The 21,633-nt window shown below is 51.8% G+C and overlaps 9 protein-coding genes across 9 annotated transcripts; 4 read left to right on the top strand and 5 right to left on the bottom strand.

Annotated features, from left to right (window-relative positions):
• Positions 1-1,002: 1,002 nt before the first annotated feature.
• POSPLADRAFT_1047992 (hypothetical protein) lies at positions 1,003-2,558 on the bottom strand (the record flags this gene model as incomplete). The annotated part of the gene is given in 11 exon segments (XM_024479412.1): positions 1,003-1,146; positions 1,199-1,332; positions 1,388-1,445; positions 1,659-1,683; positions 1,736-1,802; positions 1,822-1,934; positions 2,028-2,068; positions 2,126-2,150; positions 2,297-2,322; positions 2,455-2,482; positions 2,536-2,558. 11 exon segments carry the CDS (start codon positions 2,556-2,558, stop codon positions 1,003-1,005), a joined length of 684 nt encoding a protein of 227 aa, XP_024337376.1.
• A 1,279-nt stretch (positions 2,559-3,837) lies between these two features.
• Positions 3,838-4,778, top strand: POSPLADRAFT_1171668 (hypothetical protein; the record flags this gene model as incomplete). The annotated part of the gene is made up of 6 exons (XM_024488141.1): positions 3,838-3,846; positions 3,895-3,947; positions 3,997-4,180; positions 4,238-4,330; positions 4,388-4,504; positions 4,559-4,778. 6 exons carry the CDS (start codon positions 3,841-3,843, stop codon positions 4,673-4,675), a joined length of 570 nt encoding a protein of 189 aa, XP_024337375.1. The 3' UTR covers positions 4,676-4,778.
• Positions 4,779-4,878: 100 nt separating this feature from the next.
• POSPLADRAFT_1058750 (hypothetical protein) lies at positions 4,879-7,865 on the bottom strand (the record flags this gene model as incomplete). The annotated part of the gene is made up of 12 exons (XM_024481077.1): positions 4,879-5,083; positions 5,136-5,288; positions 5,339-5,426; positions 5,501-5,924; positions 5,978-6,021; positions 6,077-6,538; positions 6,591-6,611; positions 6,660-6,776; positions 6,836-6,953; positions 7,005-7,391; positions 7,551-7,783; positions 7,844-7,865. 12 exons carry the CDS (start codon positions 7,863-7,865, stop codon positions 4,879-4,881), a joined length of 2,274 nt encoding a protein of 757 aa, XP_024337374.1.
• A 684-nt stretch (positions 7,866-8,549) lies between these two features.
• On the bottom strand, positions 8,550-9,660 carry POSPLADRAFT_1047989 (hypothetical protein; the record flags this gene model as incomplete). The annotated part of the gene is made up of 3 exons (XM_024479411.1): positions 8,550-9,146; positions 9,239-9,468; positions 9,549-9,660. The coding sequence occupies 3 exons, from the start codon at positions 9,658-9,660 to the stop codon at positions 8,550-8,552; spliced, it is 939 nt and encodes a 312-aa protein (XP_024337373.1).
• Positions 9,661-10,077: 417 nt separating this feature from the next.
• On the bottom strand, positions 10,078-10,806 carry POSPLADRAFT_1183108 (hypothetical protein). The gene is made up of 3 exons (XM_024488977.1): positions 10,791-10,806; positions 10,354-10,639; positions 10,078-10,303 (listed from the first exon to the last, which is right to left on the bottom strand). The coding sequence occupies exons 1-3, from the start codon at positions 10,791-10,793 to the stop codon at positions 10,278-10,280; spliced, it is 315 nt and encodes a 104-aa protein (XP_024337372.1). The 5' UTR covers positions 10,794-10,806; the 3' UTR covers positions 10,078-10,277.
• Positions 10,807-12,414: 1,608 nt separating this feature from the next.
• Positions 12,415-14,586, top strand: POSPLADRAFT_1148504 (hypothetical protein; the record flags this gene model as incomplete). Its single annotated transcript, XM_024486190.1, has 11 exons — positions 12,415-12,622; positions 12,679-12,774; positions 12,828-12,943; positions 13,004-13,127; positions 13,177-13,236; positions 13,295-13,681; positions 13,731-13,856; positions 13,911-14,085; positions 14,145-14,219; positions 14,271-14,388; positions 14,449-14,586. The coding sequence occupies 11 exons, from the start codon at positions 12,415-12,417 to the stop codon at positions 14,584-14,586; spliced, it is 1,623 nt and encodes a 540-aa protein (XP_024337371.1).
• A 767-nt stretch (positions 14,587-15,353) lies between these two features.
• On the top strand, positions 15,354-16,920 carry POSPLADRAFT_1148662 (hypothetical protein; the record flags this gene model as incomplete). Its single annotated transcript, XM_024486208.1, has 3 exons — positions 15,354-15,548; positions 15,599-16,624; positions 16,696-16,920. The coding sequence occupies 3 exons, from the start codon at positions 15,354-15,356 to the stop codon at positions 16,918-16,920; spliced, it is 1,446 nt and encodes a 481-aa protein (XP_024337370.1).
• Positions 16,921-17,961: 1,041 nt separating this feature from the next.
• On the top strand, positions 17,962-18,988 carry POSPLADRAFT_1148288 (hypothetical protein; the record flags this gene model as incomplete). Its single annotated transcript, XM_024486158.1, has 2 exons — positions 17,962-18,333; positions 18,401-18,988. 2 exons carry the CDS (start codon positions 17,962-17,964, stop codon positions 18,986-18,988), a joined length of 960 nt encoding a protein of 319 aa, XP_024337369.1.
• A 796-nt stretch (positions 18,989-19,784) lies between these two features.
• POSPLADRAFT_1047985 (hypothetical protein) lies at positions 19,785-21,594 on the bottom strand (the record flags this gene model as incomplete). Its single annotated transcript, XM_024479410.1, has 10 exons — positions 19,785-20,006; positions 20,052-20,210; positions 20,259-20,365; positions 20,419-20,606; positions 20,655-20,722; positions 20,780-20,879; positions 20,929-21,060; positions 21,115-21,267; positions 21,328-21,526; positions 21,573-21,594. The coding sequence occupies 10 exons, from the start codon at positions 21,592-21,594 to the stop codon at positions 19,785-19,787; spliced, it is 1,350 nt and encodes a 449-aa protein (XP_024337368.1).
• Positions 21,595-21,633: the final 39 nt, after the last annotated feature.

Below are 21,633 nucleotides of genomic sequence, written 5' to 3'. Positions count from 1 at the left end.
GTCCGCATACGCAAGTATCCCTTGCTGCGCTGCTTGGCGCGGTGCGCGCCAGACTGCAAGCTCTCAGCTGCACCAAGCCCCGCGCCATTTTCTGCGACTCCAGCGATCAGACGAATGCCTGGCGTTTTTGACCACACAGAGCCCGCGAGGCGAGCACCCATCGTAGGGATACGTACGACGCCGTGGCACCATGGAGCCATACCGTGACAAGGCCGCCACGAGACAAGGTGGCACGAAGGGCGATAGCGCCACGGATGGGCCGACGATGTGTGCAGCCTCCCTCAGGTGCGTTCTTCGGGGTGTGCGCGCGGTGTGGCGCACAGCCCGTATTCGGACCCGCGGCGGTAGATTTCGCCTCGGGAGCAAGGCCTTTTACCTCAGCAGTACGCACGCGACGGGCTAGTAGAGAGCCTGGAGCTGGACATAGGACCCGTACCGGATGAGTATTATGTGCTGATGAGTCCCATACCCCACTGGCACATAGCCGTAATGGCAGTGGCATCCTGCACACTCAGCCACGGTCTTCGTCAGTTATCACGCAAGCGCATGCGGTCTGAGGAGCTGGCTCGGAGGTCCCTAGACAGCCTCGCTTCGCAGCGTAGCTGAGACATTGGCATCGGGATACATAAGTCGCTCACTGCGACGGGCCGCCGGGCATGCGATCTTCGTCCAAGTTGAATTACGGCCGTGTCATCTTTTCAAGACATCATGCCGGCGAGTTCTGTCTGCGTGATGCATGTACACCATGGGGAAAGTGACCGGAATTGTGGTTGCTAATAACAGGTCGAAGGGAACGCTATACCCTTCCAACCTTTCCAGGGGGTTTCCAAGCAGCGGGCGTGAACTCCTACCGTTCTATTTAACATCATCGATCGTAGTTGCAGCACCGACAATTGAAACCTATGTACTGGGGCCGTTGAATGATGTATGGGTGTATTAATTTTAGTATGCGGCTCAGACCGCTACGTATTCATAACAAATAGTAACGGGGTCTCAAGCTTTTCACGGACCCATCATTGATCGCGATGGTGCTAACGCCGAACCCAATGTTCCCAGCCGCGGCACAGGTCGAACTTGGCTCACAAGTCGCTCTTGACTTTGACTCTTCGTATCATCAATATCAAGAGGCGACCTCTCGGGGATCCGCTGCGGCATGTCATAAGTACATGGGTAGTCCAAGCGTGTTCAACTGGCTCACGTTACGACGGCCCGACGGGAGCGTATCAGAGCCTTGCAGATCTTGCAGGGAAAGCGAGAGAACGTCGTCTCCAACCGTCCTCACGCGCAGAATTTTGCGAGCGTTCAGGGTGGCGAGTAAGGAATTTGTATGCACTAGATTTCGTTATTTCATCTCCCCAGTACGTAGTGCAGAGCATGATGAACTTACAGCGTCCCATCAGGAAGAAAAACGCAACATATATGAAAGCGGTAGGTAGGACCGCAATCTGAAGGGAAGTGAGACAGATGACACGCTTTCATACAGAGGCAACTCGCCGCAACTAGTGAGCAGATTGCACATATGCTACAACCGTAGATTAGAGGATGGCGACAGAGTACTTGATAGCGTACTCACCTAGTCAAGAGTCCCGTGTTCACGGTGAATGCGATCTGCCCAAGCTGATTATCATATGGTCATGACCATGAACCAAACCACCTACCAGCTTGTTGATGAGGCCGTCGGACCTAGGTGGATGAACGTCTAGCGCTTGTCAAAAGAAATGTGACAGGAGCGCACCTTCTGTAGCCCGTGCGCGATCCATGCAGAAGTACAGACAACGTGATGGCAATAAGGAGATCTCCGGCTGCGGCGATTGCATATACAGACATCAAGAGCTCCTGCAAACGCAAGCCCGTAGAACTCCATATTCAATAGAGACAGCACCACGTCACCAACCTTGAGAGCGTTAAGCTCGTCGAACGTCCGTAACCGCAATCTATTGATGCAGATGTCAGAGAAGAGCGCGTGCGTTCGTCAAGTGACTGACGCCTTGAATGTATAGGCTGAGGACTCTGTTGTAAGCACGCACAGAGTATACAGATCGAAAAGTGTACTCGCCCACAATCGAACCTATACAAGAGTAGGAATCAGTCTATCATGCATCCATACATTACGTTAAGAGCGCACCAAATTCTCCCAGAACCAATACAGCCTGGAATAGGTGTCATATCGGTCTGCATCCATACGTTTGTAACAACAAGGAGAGAACCCACCACAAGGGCAGATATCCATGCATTGTTCTCGCTTACTGAGTGGGCATGAATGCTAGATTTCTTGAGGCAGTATCATTTGACTCACAATTCCAAATTCGTAGTGTATAGAAGCTACATCATTTTAGCATAATGATATTTTAGAATATGACATCGAACACAAACCTCTGCACTAATAATGCATTGAGTCCCTACAAACGTACCGGTTTTGCTTTAACATATTGTCTGCCTAGTCGGCTTACTTACCACCAAGGCTACTTGTACGATCAAACTCCTATGCAATAAACGTCCATATCACTCTATCCCTGTGATCACACTTGTACTCACCAGAGAACATCATTCAGGACCATCGGATTGTTGTAATTTGTGATTAGGTAAGTGTAAACTGCGTTGAGGCTACGGTTAGTATTGATCAAGGTGTGCGAAGGAAGGTTAGATACCAGCGTGCGTAATGAGGGATTGATGTAGGGATTCAGATACCCAAACAGTTAAAACCTGGTAGCACACATCATTGGACGCGCTATCCTTCGCTGAGGCGAAATCATATGAATACCAAAAGTTTCAGACGCCATGTGTCGTCTGGGTAGCGCGAGTAGTAATACAATATCTGCGTGCAAGAGACTAAGATTCTTAAGCATCTCTCCTACAGTAGCAAGACTCAGTTCGTTACCTCCGTATAGGCTGCGAATGTGCAAGACTCCGTGAGTGTGGTGTCTTTCGGAAAGGTATAGACCTCTCGGCATACGTAGCAGCTATCACGATGCCAATGAAAATGGCACCCAAGCTATAAAAATGGTCTAGTAAGCGAGGACTACAAGTGATTGAGCATCTAGCGTACGTCTCGTCCAGGAGTCCCATATGATGACGCGCAAAGGAATGAGGTGTTATTGTCAGGGTTGGGTAATGGAGCAAGGAGCAGGACTGCAACAATAAGTACTGCCGCGGACTGAAATATTAAGACAGGCCTTGGTGGATGCGCGACATGTCGCGACGGAGCATAGAAGAATCGACGAGCGCTAGGCATAACAGCAGCAAGGTGATTCCCAAGTTGACCGATAGGAAGCGAATAAATACGCTACGTAGTGGACCACTGTGTATTGAACATAGTACGGAGCGTATGAGTCGTGACCTACATAGTATAGTGTGACAGAGTGATGGGGAAAATATTTGCTACGAGTCAAAGGGCATGTTGCATCTTGTGAGATTGGAACAAGAGTTCAGATGGAGTGGGACATGCACGCCACAAGATGGCAGGAGTGCCTGCTGCCAGCTGCCAAGAGGTCGGAGATACGGTAGCTGAGTCTCATTTGAACTCATGCCCTGGAAGGTAAGCCGTTCACCCCGAAGTAGCGATTCACGTGTGTGGCAACTGCTTCTGCAAATGAGAAGCACCAAACTTGGGGGACAACGAGGCAGATGTAGGATAATTATAGTATTGTTCGAGAAGTATTGCAGAACGGAATAGCAGAGATGTTGGTGGGAATGTAACCGCGACGCGTTTGACCGAAACTGTGGAAAGCATGCAGCGCACGTGATACGCGACTGTGGGAACCAACTTCCGTAACGGCACGAGAACGAGCAAGCGGATTTTGCTGGCTCGGAGTGGTCTGCATAGATATCACTGGACATAAAATGGCGGTGCGTGTTCTGGTAGCCTGACTAGCGCATGTTCTTATCGGTCTACAGAGTCGGTGTTCTGCTGCATTGCGTACGTTCGCTCGGACACGCTGCCTGACGCGGTGAGTTCCAAACAGCATGGCGCGTCCGCGTCTGTACTAACTGGCGTAGCAGTCCCAACTCTCTGGCCAGCTCGTCAAGATGTCTTGCCACCGCGGCACCAGCAGCAGCCTCTGAGTCGGCACCTCCACCGCCATCACCTAGTGTCGCTGCCGACCCGAAGTTGAACAAGATTGTTGACGAGATTTCCGGGCTGACTCTGCTGCAAGCAGCAGACCTGGTGACACTGCTCAAGGTGCGCATACCGCTCATGTGGACAAACTGATGTATTGACCTCCCATGTCTATTGTAGTCGCGGTTGAACATCCAGGAGATTGCAATGCCGGCAGCGGCTCCTGCACCAGCCGCGGGAGCGTCAGCGGGCGGTGAGGCTGAAGAGGCTCAGGTACGTGCCACGCAGGACAGTATGCAGTAATGCGCTCAAATACCTGCAATCCCATAGGAAAAGCCGAAGGAGAAGACCATCTTCAACGTCAAATTGGAGTCATTCGACGCTACGGCAAAGCCCAAAATCATCCGCGAGGTCAAGGCTATGGTTCCCAACTTGACGCTCATTGAGGTGAGCAATAGTCCGTTTCTATCTCTTGTGACATGCAGCCGACGTGGAATACAGGCGAAGAAGTTCGTGGAGTCACTACCACAGATTCTCAAGGAGAATCTGTCGAAGGAGGATGCGGAGAAACTGCAGAAGACCTTCACTGACCTTGGTGCTGTCGTGAATCTCGAGTGACCATAGACGTCTTATTGTCGCGTTAATGATTTTGCTATTGCTGGATCTGAGTTGACTATCGCTATGGATAAGCTGCGTTGTCCATCAAAACGGCAACGTAAAATACAGGTGCCTTAGCACATGCGTCAAGGAAAGTACTACGAAAGAGGAAAGGAAAAAATGAACAATCAGGTGCGCGATGCAAGTGGGAGGTTAGGACGATCCTAATCCTCGGAGAGATATCGGTACTCGAAGCGGAAGTCGCTCTTCTTACGTTGACACCATGAACCCTCCCAGTCGAAGTAGACGTAGACGCCCTGTTCGTACTCCTCTGTGATTGCTTGTGGCTCTGAATGGCGTTGGAACCACGTCAGGTATTTGACGTGGAATCTCCATGATTGTCGCTTCAGCTCCTTTGCTGCGAGGTATCTGTGGCGTTGTCAGTCGGAAATTGTGCCACGAAGATGCAATCGAGACATACTGTTGGTATGTGCCCGGGCAATAGTAGAACACATAGAACAATGTCTCGACATCCAGCTGCGAGAAGATGCCCGCAGTGTTGAGGACAGGGTTTGGTGTCTGCGGGTAATACGACGGCGTCTGGATCGGATTCCGTGGCACGTAGTACTTCGGTCTGTGCAAGTGGTCAAGAATATTTTTCACGCCACGAAGATTAAGACGTACTTCTCGGTATCCTGTGGCTGCGGCATGTTTGAGTAACTTCCCTGAAGCAACTTGTGCACCTGGTCAAGATTTGACATGCGGTGTGGCGCTGTAGCAAAGGCGGTATCAGTCTCTTACTGATAATTGGCACGGCCTTTGTCACACTTCGGAGATAATACAGACCTTTCTGCTTTACGTTCTCGAACGAGACAACTAGATCTGACAACGAACCGGGGAATGCGGTGGGTCGCGACTGTTGCTGCAGTTGAGGAGGCACTTGTGATGGCGCGGTCGACGTCGGCCGCTGCGCACTTGTTGATGGCCCCTGTGGCGCCACTCCAGATGGAACAGACTGGTCTGGTGCGGGTGTCGCTGTCGCAACCTTGACCCCGGGCGGATACTGGGGTTGCTGCTGTTGCGATGGTGCGGGCATGGGCGACGATGTCGCTGATTGAGGATTCGCTAGACTCGCGGAGATGCTAGAAAAGGCCTGCGCTTGCTGTGGAGGAGGTGAAGGCTCCAGCGGCTGTCGCTGACTCTGCAAGGCACTATTTTCAATCAGGTGCGGTGGTTGTGGCAGTTGTAGCGGCTCTGCTGGTGGTGGCTGCTGGGTGTAAATCAGATACTTGGAACAGGACATAATAGTACTTTGGTACCCACAGCTGCACTAAATGCCTGCAATGCAGTTGGGGACGGTGTCGACGCTGAGGAGAGGATGTTATAAGACATGGATGGGAAGCGGCGACCTACTGTACTGACCTTTCCGTGCTGCAATCCGCTGAGGCGAAGATGTTGCTGCCGGTCCACTGATGGAGCTGGGTACTGCCTCCGACATTGCTGGAGAATCCCGGACAGAGTAGCCATCCGCCTGTTGTGCGGACACCGATGCCGATGAGAGCATTGGACTTGTCACCGATGGATGCGTCAGACTGGGCGATGATGTGACTGCGGATCGCTGATCTGCAGCAAGTGTAGATGAGGCATTGGCTGACCCTATTGATAGTGCAGTGGGTGCAGATGGCTGACTAGATGATGCTACTGAAGGCGTTGGTGGCGGTTGCGTACTCGTTGATTGTGTCGCTGAAGGGGTAACTGCGGCGGCTGCCGCTGCCGCATAACGTACTGGTAGAGCTGTCGGACGTGGTTGTGTCGGAAGTCCTGCCTTCAGTATACTGGACATGGGCTGTTGCACGAAGTTAGGATTTGGTGGGGGCTTAGGTGCTATTCAGTGGAGGTCAGTCGCAAGTTTTACAAATCATACATGTCCACCTACTCTCCGCAGCGATTGATGTTTCTGAACACCGTTAGCAAGACTGCAAGCAGCTCACAAGAAGAAACCTACTTCGAAGGGGCAACGCGGCTGGGGGCTTCTTTAAAACGGGGCTACCATCCCGTTTGTGATTATTCGCAGTACTCTCCTCATCGTGTTTCTTCGACGGCGTTCGAGGAGGAATGTCTTCTTATAGCCATAGAGGATCAAATGAGGGAAACGAGGGAAGCACCTGAAGCTGATCGCACCTTCACTAGCGTCTTCCGACTCATCACTATCGTCATCATTCGCCAGACCAAACTTCTCCTCCTCCTCATCGAGATTAAGCTCATCGTAAATACCTTCGTCTTCGTCAAAGTCTTCATCCTGCATACTAGAGTGAAGAGATGATACTGAGGAAGACAGGCGGAAACGTACTGTGTTGTTCTCCACAAAATAGGACACATCTTCCCGCAGCCCTTGCACCTTTTCCGTTGGTAGAGTGCCGTTGTCCAGTAATCGCAGGATAATCTCCAAGCGGCTAATATGCCACTTCCGCCGCTCATTCAAATGCTCCAGCTCTTCCAAACGCCCCGCGGCCGCTGCACCCGACTTCTTCCTCTTCCCACTCCCCTGCAATGTCTCAATCTCCGCTTCTGCCTGTTCCACCTGAAGCAGGAGTTCTTCAACTTGCGTTTGGACCCATTGCGTGACTTCGAGCTTCTCTTGAGCCTTCGCGTCGAGTTTGATAGACTGTGTCAGACCCTCCTTGGAGAAGGCCTTGGTCTTCATTTCCTTCTCGCAAGCCTTGAACTTCTCCATTTGCTGGACATTGTGTAGAGCAAGAGGGACGTTCGACCGATGCATGAAACGGAGCATGATGAGTATGGCCATACAATATACAGCCTTACCCTCACGTGCGCGACCATGCAAGGAGGCGGAGAGCCAACTACATGATGATCACGTATACGCAACAAGACTCACCGTCTCGATAAGTCTGCGGTTGTCTAGGAGCGCGGTCTTGTCCTTGATGTCATTGCTTGCGACCCAGGTTTTGATTTGGTCCCGAAGACGTTGCAGTTTCTTGATTTGTGTCTTCAAATCCACCTCTAGCTTCTCCTTTTGCGTCTGATTCGTCGACGCCTGCATCTTGTCGTATATACTCTCGAAGAGTTCGACGCCCTCCGCGACCTTCTTAAGCGTCCGGTCGATTTCGGCTGTGCATGAATACTCTGCATTGAGCATATAAAAGGTATTCGGCTGTGTGTTCAACTTACTTTGCAGCTTTCTGGCCGCCATGTTGAGCAGCGAATGAAAGGGTACTAGCAAGAACTGGACTCGCGAAGTAACCGGAATGAAACAGTGTAACTTCTCGGTGTCACGCGTGACCAAGCCACGTGATTAACCACAACATGCGCAGATCGAAAGCTGCTGGGATACTGATTCAAAACACTAGAGACACGGCTGAGTGATGATATGGACAAAATGCATGACTAGTTGACTCTGAGCTATTTGGACTTTGGCCTCGATAATTTTATTGAAGGGTTGCGAGATCTACTGATAGTTATATATGGCATGAAGTATTCTGGCGAACGCCTCCCACAGCATGCGCCTAACGAGACTTACAAAGGTTATTGTACTTCTGCGGGTATCTATACGAACCTGTGCGCTATGATCGCTATGATACAAGCTGTTACAATCCCGTCGGCACATATGCGTCATACGCGGAGGGACACATTTGACTGGACCCGCGATGCGTAGCGTAGCCGGGTCCTGCTCCTTCGGTGGACCCAAGTATGAACCAGCGAGAAAATGCATCATGAATCAAGGAAACGATCACTCGATGCCCATCCTCACGTATCCTCAGCGATGGGTGCATGTGCCCTGTTGACTCCAAGCGCCATTGCCGTCGAGAAGCAAGCAACCCTGGTGTTCGCGATTGCGCAGGTATACGAGGCCCATGCAATGACAGATGGTATCGGGCTATACCATCGCTGAATCCCATTTACCGTAAGGCGGCTGCCATCGGTGAGGCTCCATTTCTGCGGGAAACAGCTCTGTCGGCGGACCGAGCTGCCGTGACGAACATTTGTCCACCCATGCAGGAATGTATTGGGAGGCATGCTGGACGCGATCCTGGATGGATGTACGTGACAGAGTCATTCCCTGAAGGTACCGCGAATCTGAGTCCGCTGGCATCGGCATTATATTCACAGGAGTGATGAGTGCCGGTGAATCCGCCCACAAGCTGGGTGAACAATTTCCGCGACAGCTTGGGAAGGAGCACGTAGATCGCCGTATGGGGATGACTAAGTTGACGGGCGATGGTGATTCTACACCTGTGAAGGGAATGACATGGCGCTGTGACATCCCGGTGTCGCGCAGGGAAGTGCGAGAAGACCCTGCACCCGACCGTTTGTAGCGACTACTGGGCTCTTCGATGCAGTATTGTCGTAAGCTAAGAAAATGTCGGAGTATCGCCTCTTCGGTGATGCACAGATCGAACTTGATGACGTCTAACAACTCCCGTTCGAGTCGATTGATGTCTTGCAGGTCAAAGAAGACGCTTGCGGATGTCGCCTAATGTTTGTTGCGGAGGATTGGGTCACAGATAGCCTGCGACAGACTTCGATGAGATGACAGCACAGTGATCAGACAATATGGCATCATACCTTGTGCGCGAGGATGAGAGATGCAATGAAGAGCTCCTCGCATTCCCAGTCCCGCCTCATATCGCCGATGTTCTGGCATACTTTGTCGATGATGGTTAAAGCGACTAGAATATTTGCAGTGTCAATTCTCGTCTTGACGACGACGAGCTTGACAAAGTTGATAAACAGAGCATTCTTCAGGCGTCGAGTGGGATTCAAGGTTGTATAACGGACTGCCTCTACAACGTGGTCTACAAGGTAGTCTGTAGGCAGACATCCTCATAGTTAAGGAGACACTTCATTGCAACGATGCAGTATTATGGCTGCTTACCGATGAGATCCCAATTGACAGGAATAGCGAGCAGTTCAGATAGAAATGGACTCCTTGATGCAAACGTGACTTGACTCGAAGGGTCGATAGAGGATGGGACGCAGGAGAACATTATGCTGCTTGTTGCTGTGCCTCACGAACGGGAGAGGACTGGAGACGACCCGCAGAAGTAGTGTTGCCGCCACATGCAAGGTCCTCTTTATACATTGATAGATCGAGAACGTGGTACAGCCATGGTGGCGGGGACGCCACAACTTGTCGCCAGACCACATGGTAATAGCGACGCGGGCGATGAAAAGCTGACGCGTCTAGAAAGAATTGGCTGTGCAAACAAAGCAAGGCTTGTTGCAAGCAGTCGCAACGGTTCTGTTATTGTGATTCACCTTGTTATCGGTAGTGAGCGCTATGACCGTTCGTTGCCGAAGATAGCAGTCGCTCGCCCACGCTTGTGTACCACTTCTTGTACAAGGCTGCGAACAGCGTGGGAAGAGCAGTGGCTGCCGAAACTCGCCAGATCACACAACGCAAGAGACCGCAGGACGCATTGCGACAGCTGCATATGGTAGATTGACAATGCGTAGCACTCACATCGCTTCGACGGGGGTAGTAATCGTGACTTTATCTGAATCTCAGGCAGTGCAATATGGCATGGCTTGGCATGTTTTATGTGGTGAATATACATATGCTGCATGCAATAGGAGAGTAGAAAGCAACGACAGGGCGAACGAATCAATCTGAGCCGCTAGTTGACCGGGCTGTATGCATAGTCAGACTCAAATTCATGCCGTGGAGAGACTTTACGCACTGTAGATCAACTGGCCACTGTGGTGCACAATCCGCTTGATCTGTCCCTCCTTCTCCAGATGACTGATTGCTACCCGAGCCAAGCTCCCATTGACCTTCAATCGCTCGATGAGGATACTCTGGCTAATGAATCGGAAGGTCGGAACCTCCTTCATGATGCGGTCGTAAGTGGGCTTGTCGAGGATGACGGCGTGCTGCGCCTTGTCCTTGACCTTTCCCTTGGACCACTTCTTCTTCTTCGCGGCCTTACCGCCGCTTGACGACGTAGGAGCTGCCTTAGCCTTGGCCTACAAACAGAAGAATGTCAGCACCAATCCATGACATCCGGATGATCTTCAGCGCATCCAGTGTTTTCTACAGCGAAATCTGGCACTCAGGACGCGCACATAGCGGCCTTACGGCAGATACAGTGCATCAAATAGCGTAAAAGGGACTCACCATTGTTTTGACGGCCTTTAGTGGGTGCTGTGGAAGTCTATTGACGAACGACCACTAGGCGATATGCCAGCACGGATGATGCCGAGCGGAGTATCAACCCAACGAGCGTCTACCGATTGCGCGCCACTTTTGAACCATCTCGAACTCTGGCTCGGATCTTCCTTGCAGGCTCGCTTTGAAAGATTATTTCGCTATGGGCCTATTGGAGAGTATATATATGTAGGCTCCAGATCACCCGATATATTACTTCGAGTTCAAGTCCTCGGCGGCGAGTTGCTTTACATAGAATCCGTCTGCGCGATTGTGGCGTATCGAGGGGCAGATTCACGACATAGGGACTGCAGAGCTTTAGATCTGACTTACCTTCCTATGCTTGATTGCGTTCACATTGATGATATCTTCTCTCTCGAATATCTGATTCTCATTAATAGTGTAGAGTTCCACGCGGCTTGATGAAGACCGGACGAGCGACTTCAAGCAATCCCTCAAGATACGGTTAACACCCACACTCAGGCATTGCATAAATAATCTCGGTGGATCTACCACCATACTGTGCATACAGCCATCCGCATTCCGTTATGTCCATCATGGAGCTAGTGACAGATTGCGTCGCCTCGCATCCAGTAGAATAAACCCCCCAGGATTTCTCGCAACCTGCGGCGACCGACATGCGGAGAGCACCCGAGGCCGTTTGACGTTGTGGCCTGCCGGCTTTTCGCCTCCGTTGGCTCATACCAAGCCCACCTCCGTTCGTCTGGAATCCTTTCGTCTGGAATCCTTTCGTCTGGAATCCTTGACAACGCTGGTTGCCACGAAAAATTGCCCAGTTGATGATTGTTAACTTGGGTGACTAGACGCTCCAGACGAGGCGGCGAACATGACACCGTTGGCTTTCCTGTATCCGAGTCGTTCCGGATGGATCCAAGGTTGCTGGAGGGGCACGGGGATTGACCGGGCGCCTGGCCAGGTTCGTACCACAACGCCTCATTTAAGAAGCGAACACTCTTCTTCCCGGTTCCATTCCTGCGAGACCTGCCGGTGTGCAAGGCGACGAGGTGAGTACCACCATAAGAAACCAGGAAGGATAAGTCGTTACCTGGAAGAATGACTCATGCTAGACTGAGCTCACTGGCGCAGGCTGGCTGGTCGACAAGCCGTCGGGTGTGTGGGTGCGGCAAGTGTATCAGTTCTTCGTGACTTTATAGCTGTAGACGCCACGGTGGCGGTGGCGCTTTGCCACCCACAATAGCCGCATAGCCTGATTACCCGGGTGCGCAGCGCTTTGACACAAAAGACAAGTACAAGGGACCTTGATATTTTTGGTCGACGAGCCACCAGCTCCTATGCCATCTGTAGTGTGAGAATCTACTGATGTGGACATGTTGGACAAGACCACGTTACTCACCGAGCCACTGGACAAGCACCTTGTGGCCAGTAGGCATGTGATTTGACCGCATGACAAATGAGACGAGGTATGCCATCACAGCGCTTTGTGGAAAGGTCAGAACCTGCGAACGTAGAGACCTGCCTAATGTGGCAACGCTCTGATGGTGGTGATCGAATGCACGTCAGACCCTGCGACGCGCTTGGCACTGTCCTCCACGTTGACCTCCGCTGCCTGCTCATGGTTCTCTGGTTACTATTCGCGCTTCCAGCTCCCACATTCGCTGGTGTCGAGAAAATCCATGGCGTTGCCCCGTCACTGCTCTCGCGCTACGTCGCGCCCGCATCCGATTCAGCACCTTGGTCATGTCTAGACGGTTCGAAGACCATCACATGGGCTGCTGTGAATGACGACTACTGCGACTGCCCCGATGGGAGCGATGAGCCTGGTTCGTTACGAACATACGTTGCTATACGAGGTTTGTCGCTTACGTCCATTCCGTAGGCACTGGTGCATGTCCAAACTCTATGTTCTATTGCAAGAATGAAGGCCACATTGGCAGTCTGATACCTAGCACACGCGTCAATGATGGACTCTGCGGTATGTAAAACGAATGCGCCCACATTGCTACCAATACTAAGCGTCCTCTCAAGAGCCCGAATGCTGCGATGGCTCGGACGAGCGTCTTGGCGTGTGCCCTAATGTCTGCCACGAGGTCGGCGCTGTATACCGAGAGCAACAAACAGCAGAACGCAAGATGCGTAGCACAGTATGTCTTATAACTCCTTCCAGATATCCCCAGACAGCCATAATTACGCGGTACTTGCAGGGCTCGAAGATTCGCCGTCTGTACATCGCTTCCGCTCAGAAAGAGAAGCAGAAGCTAGAGAGCCAAATTACCGCCGCTGAGGCAGAGATAGCTGATTTGGAAAATGATGTCGCTCGCATGAAAGGTAGAGAGGCGTGTTGGGTATAGAAGCCGTTTCCTTACACCGTTCACAGACCTTATCGACCGGACGGAGTCCCTTTCTGCAGCTGCGCTAGAGCACAAGAAACAATCTCGTTAGCTTTTGATTGTGTGCCTTTGTCGCTCAGAAGTTGACTTGTATATTCGTTGCAGCGCTGTATGTTTCCTTCATGGAACACACCGAAGCGCTGAAATCGCTTCAGCGAGAATACAAGAAGCGCCTCGCCCGTGAGAAGGCTCTGGGAGACATCTTGGATGCACTTCGACGCGGATACAATCCTAACTACCAAGACATGGCTGTCCTAGAGGCTGTCCGTGGTTGGGAGGCGTTGGCAAGACTACCGCACATTAACGACGTTGCCAAAGATGACGGTGAGGGTGAACAGCAAGTAATTACTGGAGATGAAGAATACGAAGAGGAGGAGTGGACGGCAGAAGAGCTAGAAAAGGAGCTTGACAGTCTGCTCAACAGTGATTACGAGGCACTACTACTGGAGCATGAGAAGCATATCGGTGCCCCGACCCCTTCGAGCTCGCTATGTAAGTCCAATCCGGCCACGCCGACCGTCGAGTGGCTGACTGATAGAAGTGCTTGATCTGACTGCTTATATTCCGGATTCTCTCCTTCCTCACTACCAAGCATTCACGGATACTCTCATGGCTTGGCTCGAAGCGCTCGGCATAGCCCAAGGACCGGCTTCCGCGGACTCGCCAGGTAGTTCACTCCAAGCAGGACATACACGGTGGGACTTACCAGGAATTGCCACAGATACATCGAAAGCCCGCCAGGCATACACTAATGCCGAAAACAGTCTGAATGCAAAGAAACAAGAGCTGCAGAGGACGCAAGAGGAGCTTACACGCATGTTCGACCCCGAGTGGTTCGGATCCGAAGGGGAATGGAAGAGATTGCAAGGCGTGTGTTTGTCGAAGGACACGGGAGAGTAGGTCCACAGACCTTCCCGCTCTGCAATGCATCTACTTACAGATTTCTGCGTTGCAGCTACACTTACGAAGTCTGCTTATTTGATGAGGCGAGACAGAAGCCGAATAAGGGCGGTTCTATTCAAAGCCTGGGGTGAGTACTCACCCAAAGTCGCTCATTTCGATGTCTTACGCGCGATTGTAGGAAATTTGCCTCGTGGAATGCGGGAGGTGGGGCTGCTGTTGGCTCGCCGGAGTATTATAGCAAACAGCATTATACCCGCGGAACGAAGTGCTGGAACGGGCCCATGCGGAGCGTCACGGTATGTGCTCACATTCTCCGTCGGATGATTACTCATGAACGTTGACATACCTTGGCCTAGGTCATACTGACTTGTGGCCTGGAAAACGAGCTGCTATCCATTGCAGAGCCGGAAAAGTGTGAGTATCAGTTCAAGGGAACCACTCCGGCCCTCTGCTTGCCGCCGGATGCACAGGAGGATAAGCACGATGAGTTGTAGTTCCTGCCCTGATGTCCTACTACTGTAACAGCTTCTGTTATAATAATGCCTTGCAGACTGGTGCAAATTCACCTGAGAATAAAACAAACTATCAAGATCTTGAACCTACACATGATTGATGGACTTTGATTAATAATCAGTCAGTCAGTCAGTCAAGAGTCCTTATTGACTCTTCAGCTGTCTCTCAATCTGAGGGCCAGTGATGTAATGTCATGTGATTGCTTTGTAAGTTGCATCATGTGCCTTTGGCTCAACAAGGGCAAACAACATGTGCAGAAATGGCCATTTTTATGAACCAGACTTCATCTCTAACCACATCAGCAACATTGTCACAACCAAGTTTAATTTGGATTCCAGTGGGCTTGTTTGTTCTGACACTTATGGTCTACTTTCAACCATTATTCCAACAGACTACAAGGGTCACCAACACCATTGCACAGTGGTATGTTCATCATGTTTGCTATGTCATTCTGGAAACATTTGCCATTAAGTGTTCAATGCTGTGTTTATGGGAGTGGAACAACAAAAATGCAGCCACATCCTAGTTTGCTGTTGGCTCTCCAGTGGCAGTGGAAAACAATGTCCACTTGCACCACCTGCATAAACAACTCATTCATGATCACATCCCAGTACACAGTAAATCCTTTCAGTAGTGAGATTGAATTTGTCATGTATAAATCTGCATAACCACTTGTGGATGGACAGTAATCTCCCTATCCTTTGCAAGGTATTGTCACCAATTGCTTTGATGGTATCTTCACAAATACATGTCCGATTGCCAGCAATTATGGGAGTTGCACCTGCATTGGATATCCATGACTAACTTGGTATTTGACATAGGAAGTGCAACCTACACAACAATCATATTGTTCCTGCCACAATTGTTCTGTTCAGTCCCTAATCTGACAATCCCACCAGCCCTGAGGGTGAAGGGCATCAATACTTGGCAAGAACTCAGGCAGGTAAGGATACCTTTTGGAATCATACTCACTAGTATATAACCATTACACAGGGGATGTTGGATGTTGGGATGATTGGCTCCCACAAGAACCAAATAAGCAAGGTTGGGAACCAGTCCCATCTAGCCATGACTCCAGAAGTGATGGCACCACTGCCCGGAGACCATACATTCATTGACCTCGATGCCGATGATAATCCCTCTTGGACGGTGCTCCCTGCTACAAAACATGCTCCTGGACCTACAGACGTGAAGGGAGCCAGTGTTCATACTCCCGACTATAGAGTATCCGAGATCCTGATGCAAAGTCCCATCCACCACGTACAACAAAGTCCTAAGCCACATGCTCAAGATGGCCGGGAACTATCAAGATCCTCTTCACAGGCTTCGTCGTATCAATCTCTACTGGAGTTGTGTGCTAGCTCAGGCTCACAAACGTCGCGTACCAGTGTGGATCGCGGAACACCGAACGCCGGCTTCGCGAAGCCCAAGCGCAGAAAGGACGTCTTTGTCGGTGTGGTCATCACGGCCTCTGTAAAGAATAGTACCGCATCCGCGTCGAAAGATGGCAATGGCACTCCTCCGGCTCCCACGAATGCCTCCGAGCGTCTTCAGGGACGACACGCCTTACGCCCGCCCGTCCATGTCACCGTACATTCCGGCGACGAATTTCCGCAAAGGCTGTCTCGGAAACATGCTGTAGATGTAGTCGCTCGGCCAACTCGTCATCAAACGCTGACGACATCTCGGGCAACCCGGACGCACGAGGCTTCGTACCGCGTCGACGCGATCGCTAAGTACTGGCAGAGAGTTGATGATCTTCTTGAGACGGACATAGCGCCTGCCGCCTTTGACAAACGTGCTGTGCATGCATACACAGCCGAGGGAGAGCTGCGCTGCGGGCGGGCTTTGCGGTTCATTCCGCCGGAGATTAGGTCTGCTGCGAAGGCGGGGAAGACGAAGGAATGGGAGGCGTATACCATGCCTCGATGGTCGCAGACTGCCGAGTTCAAGGAGAGACTGGACGCAAATCTGGGGCCTGGCGACCTCAACCGGGGCTTATGGAAACGCCCGAGACCTGTAAGTGTTGCCATGTCATGAGAACCACTCACCGCCACCTGGACCATAACGGGACTGACTACGCCTTCTAGTTGGCGAGAGAGTCGCGTAAGACGGAAGAGGATAACCCCGGAGCAGAAGCGTCCGACGGGGAATCCTCCGTCACGGCCACCGAACATCCATCCAAGAGGCTGAGAAGCGCTGACAACTCAATTCCCGAGTATCCGGCAGATGTCTCGGAAAACAGCGGAGGAGTGGAAGAGATCTGGCCAAACAGACGGACCAACATGCAAGGCAAGCCCGTTTCCCAGACATAGCAGAATCTTGTGGGGCGCACGTTTGCGAAGGCAATCATATCCGTCACACGCGGTACGTTGCTTGGGCTCCCGGCGACAGAAAAGGCTGATCATAAAAATGCAGGGAACTCGGTCAGGAGTTCAGGGCGCTGTGGCCATGATCGTCAGTTCCCAACCTGAGTCTTCTTGGGCAGCGGCGTCATATATAGCCCAACGTTCCGATACCATGGAGCAATACAGCCCCAGTAGAATAGCATCGATGTGTGTCCATAATGGAAGAAAGTGATCGCGGATGCCGACATACTGCGGACTCGTCGGGGACGAGTTGGATGTGGACCAGCAGCTGTGGCAGCAGTGCGGACCGCATCTCGATCACAGCCGCAGAACAGGAGCTGTATCCGCTGTGACGGAGTTTAGCGTGACTGTGACGAGAATGTGACATGACAAACCCGGTGGCACTTGCTTTTTGCTGGCCGTGCATCCTTCTCGCAACCATACATCTCACAGACCGCCCCCATCATTGCACCTGCCATTGTCTTCGCTTAATTGCACAGCCCGCACGCCTACTGCATTGTTGACTACATCATGCTTGCCTTGGCACATCCAATGCCTCATACCACGACCGTCACAGCCGTAGATCACCCTCACCGACCCCAATCTTCGACGTCCAGCAGCTCTTCACGTTCGGCACGTCCGCCTCAGCGGAAGCTGCACTCGTCTATCATCATTCCTACCCCGTCGTCGTCGTCGGCTTCGTCCTCCTACATCAACGTGACCGCATCGTCTGCCAACAGGTCTGCGCCCCTCGAGGCAGCGTCCGCACACCGCGCCCTGCACAATCACGCGCCGCTCAATCAACCTGTACCACAGGAAGCCTCACAGCGAATTTTGGGCTCCGAAGATGCGCATACACCTCCAGCATCTGACTCCGAGGACAACGACCAGCCCCACTTGTCGGGCAATGATGTCCATAGTTATGAGCCGGAGACCCTTCTGCGGATGCTGGCCAACGCTCTGAAACGAATCGCGGAGTTGAATGCGGGGACACCTGCCGAGTCATATATGCCGTCGTCAAGTCAGTTTCAACATCCGGATGCTCACCGAGGACACCACCCTCCCATATGGCGCACATTGACGAGCGCATCCCGTCATTCGCTTTCGACTACCTCCGCTCTTGCGTTTCACGCACGCAACGTGCCTACGATCGTCCTCGAGGGTTACCTCAGCCGCATACACAAGTACTGCCCCGCGAGTAACGAGGTATTCGTCTCGTTGCTTGTGTATTTGGATCGCATGTCGAAGATGGCGAGGGAGGCGTGTGGGAAGACTTTTCCGATCGACATGTATAACATCCACCGCCTAATCATAGCGGGGGTCACGGTCGCAAGCAAGTTCTTCAGCGATGTGTTTTATACCAATTCTCGGTACGCCAAGGTGAGCAATCGGTCTCCATTGTTCGCCATATTGGGGCAGCAGGATAACCGATCTATCGTGTTATCAGGTTGGAGGCTTGCCGCTGGCCGAACTTAATCAGTTAGAGCTGCACTTCCTTCTCCTGAACGACTTCCGATTAACCATATCCTGCGAGGAGATGGACTACTACACGAAGATGGTCGATCTCCAATCCCAGATACCGGACGATGTAGACCTTTCTCCGTATCTCCCGTCCTCATCGAGGAGCACAGGGCCGCACTCAGCTATAGGGCCATCAGAGTACTTCGCCGCCGTCGACTCCTACTTTGGCCGGATTTATGCGCCACCAGTTTTCCGCTCCTCCTCCGTCGACGACTCCGATGACGCTTCCTTATATTCCTCGTCCCATTCGCGAAGGTCACAATCTATCGCGTCCAGGTCGGATGTCGCGAGTGAAGCCGGGACGGAGACCGACTTCGACTGCTCCACCGACGACGAGCCGACGATCCGGCCGCCGCATTCTTCAGCGTCTTCGGAGACAATGAGTCTTTGCAGCGCGGCTAGTGAGGACTCAATGATGACCGACGACGGGGACATGAGTAGAGAAGAGTACGAGGACAGGCCCGCGGGAGGCACGCCCGGGCGGGAGTTCATGATCATGAGGACTCCGAGTTGAGATGGATACCAAGATTCTCGCTTCTTTTCTTTTTAGACGCAAGATAGAGTGGATGCATATACATGTACATTGGCAGATTTTTGGACTTGTATTACTTCAGTGGTCATGCCCCTTGCTGCAACATTGGCGTCGCAAGCATCGCCCATATTTATCCAGTCGTATACAATAGGCTCCGTTTATTCATTTTTGTCTGTATGCAATAGTTGATGCAATAAAGCCCATATCACCGCACTTCGCGACTTAACATTTTGCGACATTTGGCTGGGGTCGGTGATCTAGACGTATGCGCTCCAAGTTGATCTCAGTGCCGAAACAGTTTGCGGGACCCACAGGGTTACACACTATAATCTCAACCGTGGCGTAACGCATAGAAATGTCGTGGCACCCACAAGCAGTGTCGTCAGGACTGCGAGCAAGGCAACGAACTGCTGTGAAGCGAGTCTTGGCCTAGAACTAATCACAGTTGTGCGTTCATAGTAGTTTTTTTCTGCGGTCTGGATGCGTTTACGCGTCCTACTCATCTGGACGTGACAGAACGGCTGCGTTACCCCGTCGCATTCACCTTTGCAAGATCTTTCGGCGACTTCCGTCCGTCCATGCGTGGGTCACGATGTTCTTGACAATCTCGACACATGTTCTAGAGCCGTCCCCGGGCTTCATTGCACATGGGTAACAAGACTGGTCTGTCGTCCTTGAGACTAGTGAACTGCAGCTGTGCAGGCCCCGATATTCAGGAAGCGACAGCTGAGAGGAGTGAAAGATATTCCAAGAAGTAGGCTGCAACAGTACACGGGCATTACATTCCGTCCGTGTCATCTTCAATCATCACTTTAAATCTCCATCCAGATAGGTCATCGTCTGGCTCTTCCAGCGCCCATGCAATGTCGGGATCATCTTCGTTTATGCGCTGGAGTGCTTCCGCGGGGAGGACTGGGTCCTCCGCCAGCCCCAAGATGTCGACTTCCTCCTCCTCTGCCTTCATTTTGCGCAGCGCAAGTTCGCTCTCATCCTCCTGTGACTACCTGTGAGGGCGCATGAAATGTACGATAATGAGACCACGCACGATGTCAAACTCATCCTCTCGTTCTTCGTATTCCACGTTCTCATCGACCTCTTCAAAGCCGCCCGCAAAGGCACCCCACCGTTCTTCCCTTGGACAGTGCCAGATGAGAACATTTCCTTGATTGGTCGTTGACACGATGGCAGGTTTGTTGGGATGCCACTGCACCGCAGTTAGCCAACGGACGTGTATAGACAACGAGGACCGTACGTGAACATGCAGCAGTGGTTCACGCCCACCATCCAAAGCCGCAGCGAATTGACCTTCGTTGGCAATGTCCCATATGTATATCTTGTGTGCAGCATTGTCAGCCGCGCCTAGAGCTCACGTCATTGGTACTCGGCATGATGCTGTACAGTCGCAAGATTACCTCCTGCGAGATATTCCCCATCCGGGCTGTATGACATCGCGAGCCACGCGGTCTTGCTGATGGGGTCGTTGAAGCGATATGTAGGCTCAAGCTCTTGCTCGAGGCATTCTGCATCTGTGGTTGGAGTCGTGTACACTGGCAGATTAAATTGTCTTAAAATGCGATCAGACGAGTTTGTGACGAGTCGACTATAGCAATGGCTCAGCATGCAGAACGTACTAGGAGATTGGGCTTACCGTCCAGCTTTTGCGAACTCGAGACCCTTGATAATACCTGCGCCTGCAATCTTATGCCGCGCTATCATCTATCGAGCTAGAGACATCAGTACACTGTATTTAGACGGACAACTGAGAAGACTGACCGCTTTTGTGCGCGTGTTGAATACAAGCACGTATCCAGACGACATCCCTAGGAAGATATAACGGCCTGTGGGGTCAAAGCGTGCAACCGTGACTCCAGAGCTTGAACAGCACTGTGAGAAGTTGAAAAATGTGGGTAGTGTATACGCACCTGGTACGGTTCATTTGAGATTCATCATCACTATCCCCTTGTACCTCACAGAGCTCGAAGCGGCCCCTGTACTCTTTACGACGGTCCACGAGGTATGCTTCACCAGTTCCCAGTAAGACCAAAATAATCTTGCTATGAGTGAATACGTTAGGGGGGAAATATTTTGCTCAAGAAGGTACCGCAGACCAGTTTTTTGGATGGAACGAGGCAGACACGATGGGCGCGTCGAAGCGAATGATAGCTTCACGGCGCGTTGGGTCCGTCTCTGATGCGAGGTCCCAAACAGATATATTCCAGTCTTTCGACGACGTCAGCACATATCTTGAATTCCTTGACCAGCTGAAGGTACAAATTCACATTGAGTACTCACACTATGGCACGGTACTGGTGTCCACGCACTCTACGCTGGTGATCGCTTTGACGTGACCGTCCAGCCACCGCACTGGAGCCCTGGTGTCGAGGTCCCATATGATGGCTATCCCGTCGGGCCTTCCCGCTGCGACGAACCTTCCGGAGTAGTCGAATTTTGCGAAAGACGCTCCAGAGTTCAGGGATGTCTGCACGGCGGTTGGATAGGTGATGGTGAATGGGTCTGAGGCTGTGGTAAGTTTCCCCGAGAGCGACTGAACACAGACGAGGTGCACTTAGCGAGAGAGTATTGTTCATGTCGGGTGGTGGGCACGGAATGAATGACTGAAGGCTGCA

The sequence above is a fragment of the Postia placenta genome (genome assembly GCF_002117355.1).
Source record: "Postia placenta MAD-698-R-SB12 unplaced genomic scaffold POSPLAscaffold_10, whole genome shotgun sequence".
NCBI lineage: Eukaryota > Fungi > Basidiomycota > Agaricomycetes > Polyporales > Adustoporiaceae > Rhodonia > Rhodonia placenta.
This window is presented reverse-complemented; position numbering and strand designations above follow the sequence as displayed.